This window comes from Mesocricetus auratus, unplaced genomic scaffold, assembly GCF_017639785.1.
Source record: "Mesocricetus auratus isolate SY011 unplaced genomic scaffold, BCM_Maur_2.0 Super-Scaffold_100676, whole genome shotgun sequence".
In the NCBI taxonomy this organism is placed as follows: Eukaryota; Metazoa; Chordata; class Mammalia; order Rodentia; family Cricetidae; genus Mesocricetus; species Mesocricetus auratus.
This window is the reverse complement of record NW_024429266.1, coordinates 111491174-111503682: the sequence shown is the minus strand read 5'-3', so window position 1 is coordinate 111503682 and position 12509 is coordinate 111491174. Positions and strand designations below refer to the sequence as shown.

General features: G+C 41.8%; 1 protein-coding gene across 5 annotated transcripts in view; it reads right to left on the bottom strand.

The window, feature by feature from the left end:
• Nucleotides 1-12509, bottom strand: part of Dnajb6 (DnaJ heat shock protein family (Hsp40) member B6) — a 55023-nt gene that overhangs the window by 25544 nt on the left and 16970 nt on the right. For 4 of the 5 annotated variants that reach the window (XM_040739362.1, XM_040739360.1, XM_040739361.1 and 1 more), the window contains exons 2-5: nt 11560-11649; nt 5583-5692; nt 4260-4322; nt 3314-3424 (exon numbers count right to left, since the gene is read on the bottom strand). In XM_040739362.1, the coding sequence (XP_040595296.1) occupies nt 3314-3424; nt 4260-4322; nt 5583-5692; nt 11560-11624 (349 nt within the window). In that variant the 5' untranslated portion in view covers nt 11625-11649. Of the gene's footprint in view, nt 1-16; nt 438-1584; nt 1690-3313; nt 3425-4259; nt 4323-5582; nt 5693-11559; nt 11650-12509 lie in introns of those variants that run through there. The other variant, XM_040739363.1, reaches the window with a different exon arrangement.

Here is a 12509-nt window from a genome sequence, read left to right as displayed (position 1 = left end):
TACAACATGGCGGTGATAGAAGCAATTTCTCTTTATTCTACAGAATCTTTAGATTAAAATAACCCTTCTTATATAAAACAGAGACCCAGGCCCGTTCCTTTTTGTTTATTGTTGAACAAGCAGCGCCTCGGGTTCCGGCCCACTGTGCTCCTCCTCGCTCAGCAGCTCCTCATACTCCTCGCTGAGCTCCTCCGCATCCCCGAGACTGGCTTCCTCCTCGCTGGAGACCAGGTCCAGGTCCTCACTGAGAAGTCCGCCCTGGCCCCAGCTACAGCCTTCACTTGACTCATCGTCACTAAGGTCCAGCTCCTCACTGGATATCACATCCAAAACCTCACTGTGCTCGTCACTCAGGGCGTCTTCTACTGACTCCTCAAAACAGGGCTGGTCTAGTTCTTCACTAGGCTCCAAGTCCTCACTGGCCACTTCCTCGAATCCTAGGGAGTAAAATGACTGACTCACTACATTAAATTTATGGCTCAGAAAATTTACCCTCCACACAATCACCCTCCCCCAATAGGTGTCTCCCAAGGTTCTCCTCACCACGGGCTTTTCCTACTACTTCCTTCCCCAGAGTTCACAAGACTTTGTGAAGACCACACTACGTGGTCAAGGGAGAGAGGAAAGACCCTCTGCCAACAATGTCAAAGGCAGTTTGGACATTCGGAAATGAGAACGAAAATAAAATGTGGTGTTAACCCCACACGGTTCTCTAAGAGATACTTCCTGCCATGATTACTAAGACTCAAAGGCCCACTGCTGGGTACTTTTGGTCTTACACTACCAGGATTACATAACCAGGACACAAGTAATGCTGTTTTGAGTTAGTAAAACACATGAAGAGATCATTCTAATTCAAATTCATACACATCCTGGTTTCAATCAACATTTCAAGAAAGGCTCCTGTGGGGGTGAGATCCATATTCTGGGAAATGTAAGGCCAGGGAGCTTCAACATTCCACTTACATCCCCCTCCACTGCTGAGCTCCTTGTGGAAATTGCCTATATGGGACAGGTTTTCCTGAAAAAGTAGCTAGTAACAGGGAAGTTTTTCAGCTTCTGTAGGATGCCAGAGCATCTCCCTGCTCCAGGTCTCTGAATATGAGGACCCCATCCCATAACTAGGGTAAAAGACCTGAAAATTTTGAGCACAGTGTGTAGCTCAACAATGCCTTACAACAGGACACTGTGTGATCCCAGCACTTGGAAGGCTGACCAGGAATACAGAGACAGCCTGGACTGTTTTAAAACAAAAATCTTAATAATGACTTTTTAAGAGACAGAAAAATGGACGGGGATTAGATCTATAAAACCCAGAATAGCCTCAAACTTAAGGACTTTCCCTGTCAGTCTCCCAGTAACTAAAACAAGTACACTAATTATACTGCATCCACCATATTTATAATAAATTGAGTTACTACTCTAATAAAAGCAAACCCCCACCTCAAAAAAAGAATATAGGACTTTAAAACTGAAAATTAACTGGCTATAACTGTAACTGGGTTTACAAGGGCTCTGGATGCTGCTTGACCATGCGCTAGGTCCCCAGCCCTGCACGAAGGACCCAGTCTACACTCCACATACCACCAGCAGGTTGCACGGTCACCTCATACACGTAGTAGCCATGGAGCAGCTTCTTTTCCTGTGCGAAAATCCTTACTGCCTGAAAATGGAAGTCCCCTAGAAGACCTACAAGAATGGATTGAAGAAGTATCACTGCCATACTCATCACGGCAATGCAGGGAGGGAGTGCCTACCTGAGCCATACCTAAGATTGAGCAGATCTCAGCAAGCCTAGTACATTCTTGCACTACTGATAAAAACGCAACGTATCTAACTGAAAGCTTTCTTAAAAGCCAGTCAGTGGTGGCACATGCCTTTAATCCTAGCACTCAGGAGGCAGAGGCAGACAGATCTGAATTCGAGGTCAGCCTGGTCTATAGAGTAAGTTCCAGGGCAGACTCCAAATACAGAGAAACCCTGTCTCAAAAAATAAACAAACAACCCCACCCCCAAAAAAGGAGCTTTCCTTCACAGAAAGAACTGTCCAAAGGCTAGCAAGTCCGATTCTTTTTCTCAGGGAAAAGCAGAAACCATGTTCACTAAAAAGGAAGAAACTCCCACACACGCACGCACGGGCCCACATTGAGATCAACTACAGGATCACACCATGCAAAGTCTAAGACCTACCAGATCCAGGGTGACTTGTTCCTCTTCACACCCATAACATCATGGCATGCAAGGCTCCCACCTGTCTCCCTCTGGTATTACTGGCAGACACAATTGTCTTTTTTCCTCATGGGGAAGTGCTGGTGATGTTGCCGTCTCTTCAGCCACATAGAACGTTGTTTCCCTCTCAGTGACCCCGGACAAAAAGATGCAGTGACAGCATGTTCAACCCCAAACATCCCAGGTCAAACACTCAAATATGAGACATCCCTCATAACTGACAACAAAGACGTGGAAAGGCACCTGTGCACAAGCCTCTAAGCATCCAGGGTGCAGCATCAAACCAAAGGCAAGAAATGGGAGAATTTATTTCTCCACAATCCAACATCTAATCTCTCAACACCACCTCCCTAACAACATCACCCTCACACTCCTGATTCTTGCTGCCTTGCTCTAGGTGCATCTCTCTTCACAACTCTAAGTGGACTGCAGTAACAGAAGACAATGTGTTTACGGAACCCATATGTTCTGAACAGCATCTATGATGCTTAGTGAATTTCACAAACTCACAAATACATATATACCTAACTTTTGGAGTGGTGGTAGGTCAGCCCTAAAAGATGTCAGTATATCCAAGGTCCTGGGTTCAAATCCTCAGCACCAAACGCAAGAAATAAAAATTCTTAAAAGAAAAGTGTGCCGAGCAGTGGTGGCACACATATTTAATACCAGCATGCGGGAGGCAGAGGCAGGCAGATCTCTTTGAGTTTGAGAGACCAGCTTGGTCTACAAGAGTGAGTTCCAGGACAGCCTCCAAAACCACAGAGAAACCCTGTCTCTAAAGACAAACAAACAAGAAAAAAGATAAAACATTAAGGTCAGATTTTCAACATCCTGTCCTGTCCCAACCATAGATTCCCTGGAAGGCAAAAACTAGGTTAAGAGGGGGAAAATACACTCCATTCTTTTATTGCTGAAGTTACAAATTCAAAAGTTGTGAAAAGGTTGGCAGAAAATATGTGACAGTTCCACTGGTCTGTAAAGATAAAGGTTAGTCATACAACACAGTGTTAAATGCAAAGGGCACCACAACCACAAACCCTCATCAGGACAGACAATAAGGATGGACCACACAGTCACTTACCAAAGAAGTCAAATGAAAATGGGTCCCTTCCACCAAAAAATTCCCTGAAGACATCATCTGGATTCCGGAATGTGAAGCCAAACTCAAATGGACTGTCAAAATGACTTCCACCTATACAAGCACAGTAAAGTGTTTAGCCTATGAATTCTGGTACTTCTAAGCAACGTTTATAAATCGTTGTGTGCTTCATGGTCTGAAAGAACATATTCCACATATCTGGGATTCTAAAAACCACAAGCATTCTTTATGTTAACTGCATTTGCCTATCATTGACCATAAGTGCTCAGATCTCTAGGCCTATTTCTCTCCCAATCTGTCTACAGTACTGTTTACATCTCCAAAACGTGATTAAACTGCTGCCCACTCTTTTTGTCACGAATTATAATAAAGGCTCAAGTTTCTTACATACAACATATTCACATTAGCTCACAAAAAGAATTCTAAGGACCATGATGAAGCAGCACCATTTTTATCAGACAGGCAGTGTGTGCTGTTTAAACCCAAATAGGTTCACTGTTGATAACACTTTAAGATTATCTATCACAATAAATACCTCAGCATAAACATCCTAACTTGACTTTTTCAACAGGTCTCACTATGTAAATGAAGCAGGCTGGCCCTGAGCTCTCAAAGCTCTTGTCAGTATCTCTTTTGGTTCAGGTCTTTTTATTTAACTTTTTTTATTTCTTTAAAGAGGCAAGACTTGTCACACAAGGACTATAATTATACAGGGTGTGAAACCCACCAGGCAGGATGTCAATTCACAGGCACCGTCCTGCCTCAGCCTCCCAAAGTGCTTAGAATGTAAGTATTTCTCCATGTTTACCCAAATTTACCACTTTTTAGGCTAATGTATATTGTGTATCAGGTACAGATCATATGAACTCAACAAATACAGATGACTTGTTAAGACCTATGTCTCCAAAGAAATAATTCATAGACATACCTCCTCCTCCTCCACCATTTAATCCTTCTTTGCCGTATTTGTCATAGATGTCCCGCTTTTTTGCTTTAAATTTGAGAAAAACAATCATTATGGACAAACTCTTTCAAACCATCAAATTTCAGCTGATATTTCCAAGTTTTAAATCTAGGTCCAGAGTTGGGAGACCCTGACTTTCAAAGAAAAGAGGCAGTAGTCTTAATTAACTCTTCCCACTCTTCCTGAATGAAAGACCAGTTGGCAAACTTAAGTTAAGAGGACTTCCTAAAAATTCCAGGGGAAAGCAGATAAGCAAACTCCTTAAGGAGACTGCCTGTGCACAGGTACCTCACAGGAGCTGTGCTGGTACCCACAGGCCCTGCTGCTGCTTGTATGCATCCACACCATTCTGTTCCCCCGCCCCCAAAACTCATTCTACAACAGGGGAAGCAAAATAACAAACAACCCCATTTTGAATAAAAGAGCTCTCATAAGAACACGACACAAGCTGAGGTCCAAGCTCCAGCCACTGGACCTCAAAATTCCCAACAGGTTAAGACCTTGCCACATTTGTAGGATTTCAGCTATCAATGTCTAAATACTTGTGAAATTTCCAGGGTTGCCTTTAAAAGTGGGGAAAGGGGGACATGTCAGAGTATAGATAATGCAAGGGGCTATATGCCAATAATCTGGCTCAGTGAGTTTTACCTCAGATTCCTTCTAGTAACCTATTTGTTATTTCCTGTGGTCAGTGACTCAATACCTAACCTTTTAAAGTCAAGTCTCTGCCTTGACTCATGCCAGGCCACCCAGCAGGATAGCGCTTAGGATGTGGGCAGTACTTTTCCAGTCTCTGGCACTGTCCCCAGCCCTGTAGATGCAAAATCTTTCCTTTACCACAAACTCAAACTTGATGGCTGCCCCTAGGTGACAGCTAAATCCTTCACCTAATTGCAAAATACAACCCATTTTCACAAAGGCACCTAATTAGTGCCTAATCAAAGACTAAATTGGGAGCAGAATGTTGATCTCTTCCTTATCCAAGTAGTAAATTCCATTAATAAGGTGCTGCTGCAGTAGAATAATGGAGATAGGTCAAGACAATCAGGAGCTGACACAACAGTTCTTAAACCCAACCTCTCCACTCCAGCCCAAGGAAAACTTTTCACAGCCTATAGCACCTCAGCACTCGTGGTTAACTGTACCAGATGCAATGTCCACAAGAAAATGAAAGCCTTTGGGGGGGGGGGGGCACTCTAGCATCCTGTGTCTGTATTCTGCTATTTCTGGAAATGCCTGTCCTGACTCACCCTCTCAAGAGTCCTTCACAAGCTCAGGTTTACTTACCATCTGATAACACCTCATATGCCTCAGCTACTTGTTTGAATTTCCGCTCTGCCTCTTCTTTATTTTCAGGATTTTTGTCGGGATGCCATTTAAGTGCCTGTTTCCGATACCTTGAAAGACAAAATGGGTGTATGCTGAGTACTTATCAAGTCCTTGGATATGGTAATACACACCCTTAATCCCAGCACTAGGAGGCAACCTGATCTACATTCTACATAGTGAGCTCCAGACAGACAGGGCTATACACACTGAGACTGATTAAAAAACACAACAGTAAGGGAAAAAAATGCAGAAAAGAAAGAACACACACACACACACACACACACACACACACACACACACACACACACACACACACACACACACCTAGCCTTAGGCAAGAAAATGGCTTACTCCATTAGGTGAAATTAATACTATCTTAGCACTCTTATTTGTTTTCAAAAATTGCTGGGAGATATTAACTGGCTATGGCTCACAATTATATTAAAATTCAAGAAGTAATTTATTTCAAACCTTACAAGGTGATAAGGACGTAATTACTCCAAGAGAACTATTAGCTAAGGCTGAGAGATATTTGCTTTGGTAGAAAAGAAATTAAATGATGAACGTGTGGATCACTTGAACCCAGAGCTTGGTTGTATTCTGGCTATTTTACCTTCTACACATTATCCCACAGGAATTCTTATGCAAAGAGAATATAATATTTTAGAATGGATATTATTGCCACACAGAGAGAGTAAAAAATTAAAGACCCAGCAGAAATTGTAATGCCTTTTACTAATGCTAAAATTTCCTCTTTATGAGCAGAAAATAAACAATGCCAAAGAGTTTGCAAAATCTCTAGGGAGAAATTAGAACAAATAATCCACAGCTAGAGACTTCAGTTTATAAAGAGAATTAATTGGATCCCCCCCTCACCAGTTTCTGGAGTCCCTACATTCTATACTGATGTCAATAATTCAGGAAAGACAAGTGACTCCAAGCCCTTGCAATTCCATTCAAAAGTCAAAATTGTATGCTATATTCATGGTATTACTAGGTTTTTCAGAACCTATTAATGTAGTTACTCTCAATATAAAGAGTACTTTCACATACTGAAACTGAACTTATTCCAGATGATTCAGAATTAACTTTTATTCAACTACCACAAGTAATCTGAAACATCCATTGTACATAACACATAACATATCTGATACATGTCTACATGGCCCTTTTATCAGCTATTGATAGAAAATGTGCTAGAAGTCTCAGAATTGAATTAAAAAAAACCTTAGGTTTGAAGAAATTTTTTCTTGTCATTTGACAATAAGCAAAGGAATTATAAAGGAAATGTGCCACTTGTTCTTTATATAAACAAACTCCACAACCTGTACAAAGTAACTCAAAGGGTACTCAAAGAAATGAAATTTGACAATTAGGCATGTTTCACTTTACAGAGTTTGGGAAGTGTGTGCACCATACAGATACATATTCAGGATTTCAATGAGCAACTACTTTAAATTATGAAAAGACTGATTCTGTAATTGCACATTTATTAGAAGCTATGGCCATTAAGGGAATATCTGTACAAATTCAGACTGACAATGGTCCAGCATGTCTCTAGTAAAGTGGTTTTTTGCATATTACAAAATAAAGCATAACAGGTATACCATTAGCATTTTTAAATGCTAATGAGAGAGACATTGGTTAGTAGAAAAGCCTGCTAAATTAAATCAGCCTGTATATTTTGAAGATGTGTTAACCTCAGAATAGAAACCAGGATATGTGTTACACTGGGGAAGATTCCACAGGGCAAAAGATATGGATACCATCAAGATTGATAAAGATTAGATTTTAACAAGAGAGACCTCTTGACTAGGAGACAATAGTTTGTCAAACAGTGAGGCCATTCAATCTAAACCAACTTATAAGGCTAAGATAAATGCCAGAGAGATGGCTCAGCAGGTTACTCTGACAGAAGTCTTGAGATCAATTCCCAGCGACCACATGGCTGGAAACCTCCTGTAATGAGATCTGGCACACTCTTCTGAGCTGCAGGCATATATTCAGGCAGAACAGTATATACATAATAAATCTTTAAAAAAAGAAAGTTAACAAATGCCTTTGCCTGTCATGTGACAATGAGGCATGGTGGTACATGCCTTTGAACCCAGCACTCTGGAGGCAGAGACATGTGGATTTCTGTGAGTTCAAGGCCAGCCTGGTCTACAAAGAGAGTTCCAGGCCAGTCAGGCAGGGCTGTTACACAGAGAAACCCTGTCTCAAATAAACGGTGGTGGTGCAGACCTTTAATCCCAGCACCAGGGATACAGATCTCTATGTGTTTGAGGCTAGCCTTGGGGGGGGGGGGGGGTCTGGCTTTTTCTGTTGCCTAAACAAATTTTTTTTCCTTTAACAAAGACATAACTTGCCAAAAGCAAACTGGCCTAATGGTACAGCACACCTCCAACAGGGTGGAATTTCATAAGTCTTACCCAATGCTTATTTTTGCTGTTTTCTATAGACTCTATAGACATATAAAACAAATGGTCCTGTTGTGACTCCAATACAATTAAAACCTAAAGCTGGCTTTAGAGTGAAGTGTGGATCTCTGTCTCTAATCTAAACACAAGCAAGCTTATTAAAGAAAAATCCAAAATCTGTCTCATATTGAAACTGGTATGGGACAGAAAAAACAAACAAAACAAAAAACAAAAAGGAGGTCGGGTGGTGGTGCCTGGCTTTAATCCTAACACTTGGGACAGGCAGATCTCTGAGTTCAAGGCCAGTCTGGTCTACAAAGTTCCAGGACAGTTAGGACTGTTACCCAAAGATACCCTATCTCAAAAAGCAAAATAAAACAAAAAACAAAACAAAAAAAAAGGACTATTCTATTGCCACCAATCTCATAATCCTTTGGTTTTACTTTGGCTCTTCAAAACTTTTAAGGTATGACTATTACCTCAAAATTTTTAAGGCCCTGTAATAACGAATCCACCTACATTGTGATAACATCAAATATCACCCAAAAATCAGTGTTGGACTACAAACTGCTCAGACAACTTCAAGAAGTTGGTTAAAATAGTCCAGCCTCAAGGGGTAGCACACACCTTTAATCCCAGCACTTGGCAGAGGCAGGAGGATCTCGGTGAGTTCAAGGCCAGCCTGGTCTACAGGCCAGGACTGTTAAACAGAGAAAGAAACCCTGCGCCCCACCCCTCCTAAAGAAATGCAGGTTTTAGTAGTAATCAGTTATCAATCAAATCTGTAGCCATCCATGCTGGATATGTTTTATTTTTTTTAAAGATTTATTTATTATGCATGCAGTGTTCTGGCATACATGCCAGAAGAGGGTATGAGATCTCATTATAGATGGCTGTCAGTCACCATGTGGTTGCTGGGAATTGAACTCAGGACCTCTAGAAGACTAGACAGTGCTCTTAACCTCTGAGCCGTCTCTCCAGCCCCGGGTATATTCAAGATCAAACAGATAACATATTTTAGATAGATGGTCTTCAAACATTTCAGAGACCTACAGAATATGTCATTTAAGATGTTTTAATAACATAAGGCTTTCCACGTGAAACACTTCTGCTCCTGATGGGCATTGAAAAACCTCCACATTGGAGTTTGCTTTCATTGTGGTAAACTTAGCCACTTGGCGAGAAACAACCCTTGCCTGGACTGCTGACAATAGGTTGTCTAAATTGCACAAGCAGGACACAAAAGGTGGCTGACAAGATAAGGCAGGACAGTCCTTCCAAATTCGTGCCTCACAGAAAAGCCTGTCAGATACTCTAGGCCCACAGGCCAAAGATGGATGCCCCAACGTTGCAAAGGAACCTTGGGGGATTATCCAGGCAGCCAGCTGTTTCTGTCATTTCTATAGTTTGGGAAGTTGTTTCCTCTGCAGTTCCTGTTTACTCGGGTAGTATTTTATCCTTCTTGGGTCTCTGATGGGGTTGAAAAGCAGGTGGTTAATACCATTTTGTTGTTACCAAATTCAAAATAGAAACTTAAAAAAGGAGATGTAAAGTTTATAAGGTTGGGAGACATATATAAAAAAACTTAGGTTATTTATCTAAAAAATGTTTTAAGGTCTAAAAGATTATTTTAGGCGGGTAATACAATATGATAAAGTGGTTTAGGTATAAAAACATTGGATTCATCAAGGCAGAACAGGTAAAAGTATTTTCTCAAAATTTGCCAAATGCAAATACACTGGACATTGTGAATGTAATTCTTACCTGATAATTGTTCTTATTGTATATAGTTTTACTGTGTTAGAGGTTAAAACCTTTCTGGTGTGGGACAATGCTCTTGTTCACTGTAAACCACTCGTATTGGTTTAATAAAATAGATTGGCCAGTAGCCATGTAGGAAGTATAGGCAGGCTACCAGACTAAGAGAATTCTGGGAAGAGGAAACAAAGATATAGTGACCAACCAGACCAGCCAGACACAGAGGAAGCATGATGAGAATGCCTTACTGAGAAAAGGCACCAAATCCATATGGCTAAAGATAGGTAAGAATTATGAATTAATTTAAATTGTAGTTATTGACTATAAGCCTTTGTGTATTTATTTGGAACTGAATGGCTACAGGACAGGGCAGAACAGAAACTTCTGTCTACACCTTTCCTTTCTATTTAGACAAAATATGTAATCACACTGAATAAAGGTAACCTTGAATTAGGGGCAGAGTGAGCCACTGACTGGAATTGCCATAGAAAAAAGCCAGGAACACAGATAGATGCACAGGAAAGAGAAGGAACTTGGATTTTTTTACCCTCTTTTCAATCTGGGAAGTATGGAGGTGCAGGTCAGCTGGGTGTGTCTGTTGCTTTCTTGACCTATCAGGATTCTACCCCACTATCTAACTCCTGTGTTTATTGGTAATAGGTCAACTTACATAAGAGCACCAGTGGAGTGCGTACTATTAATTTAATTGATGTGGGAGACTAGAGGCAGCAGCATTCCACAGACAGGAGTCCTAAACTGCAGAGAAATCAATCTGAGTACATGCAAGAACACAAAACTAAGCCGGGCGTTGGTGGCGCACGCCTTTAATCCCAGCACTCGGGAGGCAGAGGCAGGTGGATCTCTGTGAGTTCGAGGCCAGCCTGGTCTACAAAGTGAGTTCCAGGACAGGCTCCAAAGCCACAGAGAAACCCTGTCTCGAAAAACAAAAACAAAAACAAAACACAAAACTATGGATCCTGCCATCTTTTCCCTCAATGACGGCCTATGACTTTGTTTTTTATATCTGTCTGGGGTTTTATTGGTTTTGTTTGTTTGTTTGTTTGTTTTTGGTTCTACGAGTCAGGGTTTCTCTGTATTGTTTTGGAGGCTGTCAGTCCAGCCCCGCCTCAAACTCACAGAGATCCACCTGCCTCTGCCTCCCGAGTGCTGGGATTAAAGGCGTGCGCCACCAACGCCCGGCCATTTGTCTGTTTTTAAGATGGGGTCCGTCCTGACCACCACCACCAGCAGCAGCAGCAGCAGACTGGACTATGTGCTTATTCTGGAAAGAAAAATATTTCATCACAACAACAGAAATAGACCAGAGCACCAAGACTCAACTGATACTACACCGACATTTAAAAAGAATCATGCTGAAGAGCTTCAGATACAGTTCAGTGGAAACAACAGACCAGAGTTGGAACTGATGTAGGGGAGTAGCCATAATAAAGTATCAAAAAGTAAATATAGACAGTGCCAGGAAGTGGGGGTGGAACCCAGGGCCTCCAGCAGAGACCGATGTTCTTATTTTAACAAGTCTGAGTTATCAAGTTTTTCTTTCTCAACCATGTGTGTATGTGTATACATGGGTGTGGTCAACCTAAGAGCCATCCACATTTTTTAAAACATTCACAGAAAACAATTTTACTTTTTAAAAAGGAAAACAAATTAAAAGGTTTAGTAGGTAATACAAGTTACATTATCCAATTACCAATAGACCATGGTACAGAATATCATGTCAGAAATGGAATACTTACGCCTTTTTAATGTCCTCAGGTGAGGCATGTCTCTGCACGCCCAGAACTTCATAGTAATCCACCATGTTTTAACAGATTGTTGGAACAAACCTGTTAAAAAAAAAAAAGTCCATAACACTGCCCAATCACAGTGAAAAGTGAGAAAACAGGTGGGTACTTCCTTCTTATTAGCACCTACTGGCCCAGAAAGAACTTCTGGTAGCCAGCCACTGGCTTCTATGTGTGGGGCAGGACCTTATGCAGAATCATTTTCCCAGCTGGCCAGTGGTAGTTCACACCTAAAACTCCAGCCACACTCAGCGGCAGAGGAAGTGGATCTCTAGTCTACAAAGTGGAGTTCCAGGACAGTCAGAGCTGTTTTAAACAGAGAAAATGGGAGGGGGGTCCATTCCTAGCAGAGTGCTTTTAATCCCAGCACTCAGAGGCAGGGGCAGAAGGATCTCTGTGAGTCTGGCCTACAGTTTCAGGAAAGCCTCCAAAACAATACAGAGAAACCCTGTCTGAGGACAGATATAAAACAGAGAAAGCTTGTCCTGGGGGAATAGGGGAAGTGTCATTCTCAAAAAATACATATAGAGCCGGGCGTTGGTGGCGCATGCCTTTAATCCCAGCACTCGGGAGGCGGAGGCAGAGGCAGGCGGATCTCTGTGAGTTCGAGGCCAGCCTGGTCTACAGAGCGAGTTCCAGGACAGCCTCCAAAGCTACAGAGAAACCCTGTCTCGAAAACCCCCCCCAAAAAAAAAAGCATATAGAAAAAAATGCTTGGAAATGACCTAATAGCCTCCAACTATGAAAAGGTCACTGGGCTCTGAGTCAGAGATTAGGTGCCTCTTGGCCTCTTGACCTAAGGACTGGCTACATCTGCTTTCCTAGACCACAATGCACTTGGGGAGATTCGGTTACTTCCCTCCTCAGATGAGTTCCTGCACCAGGAATTAGGTAAGACTGTA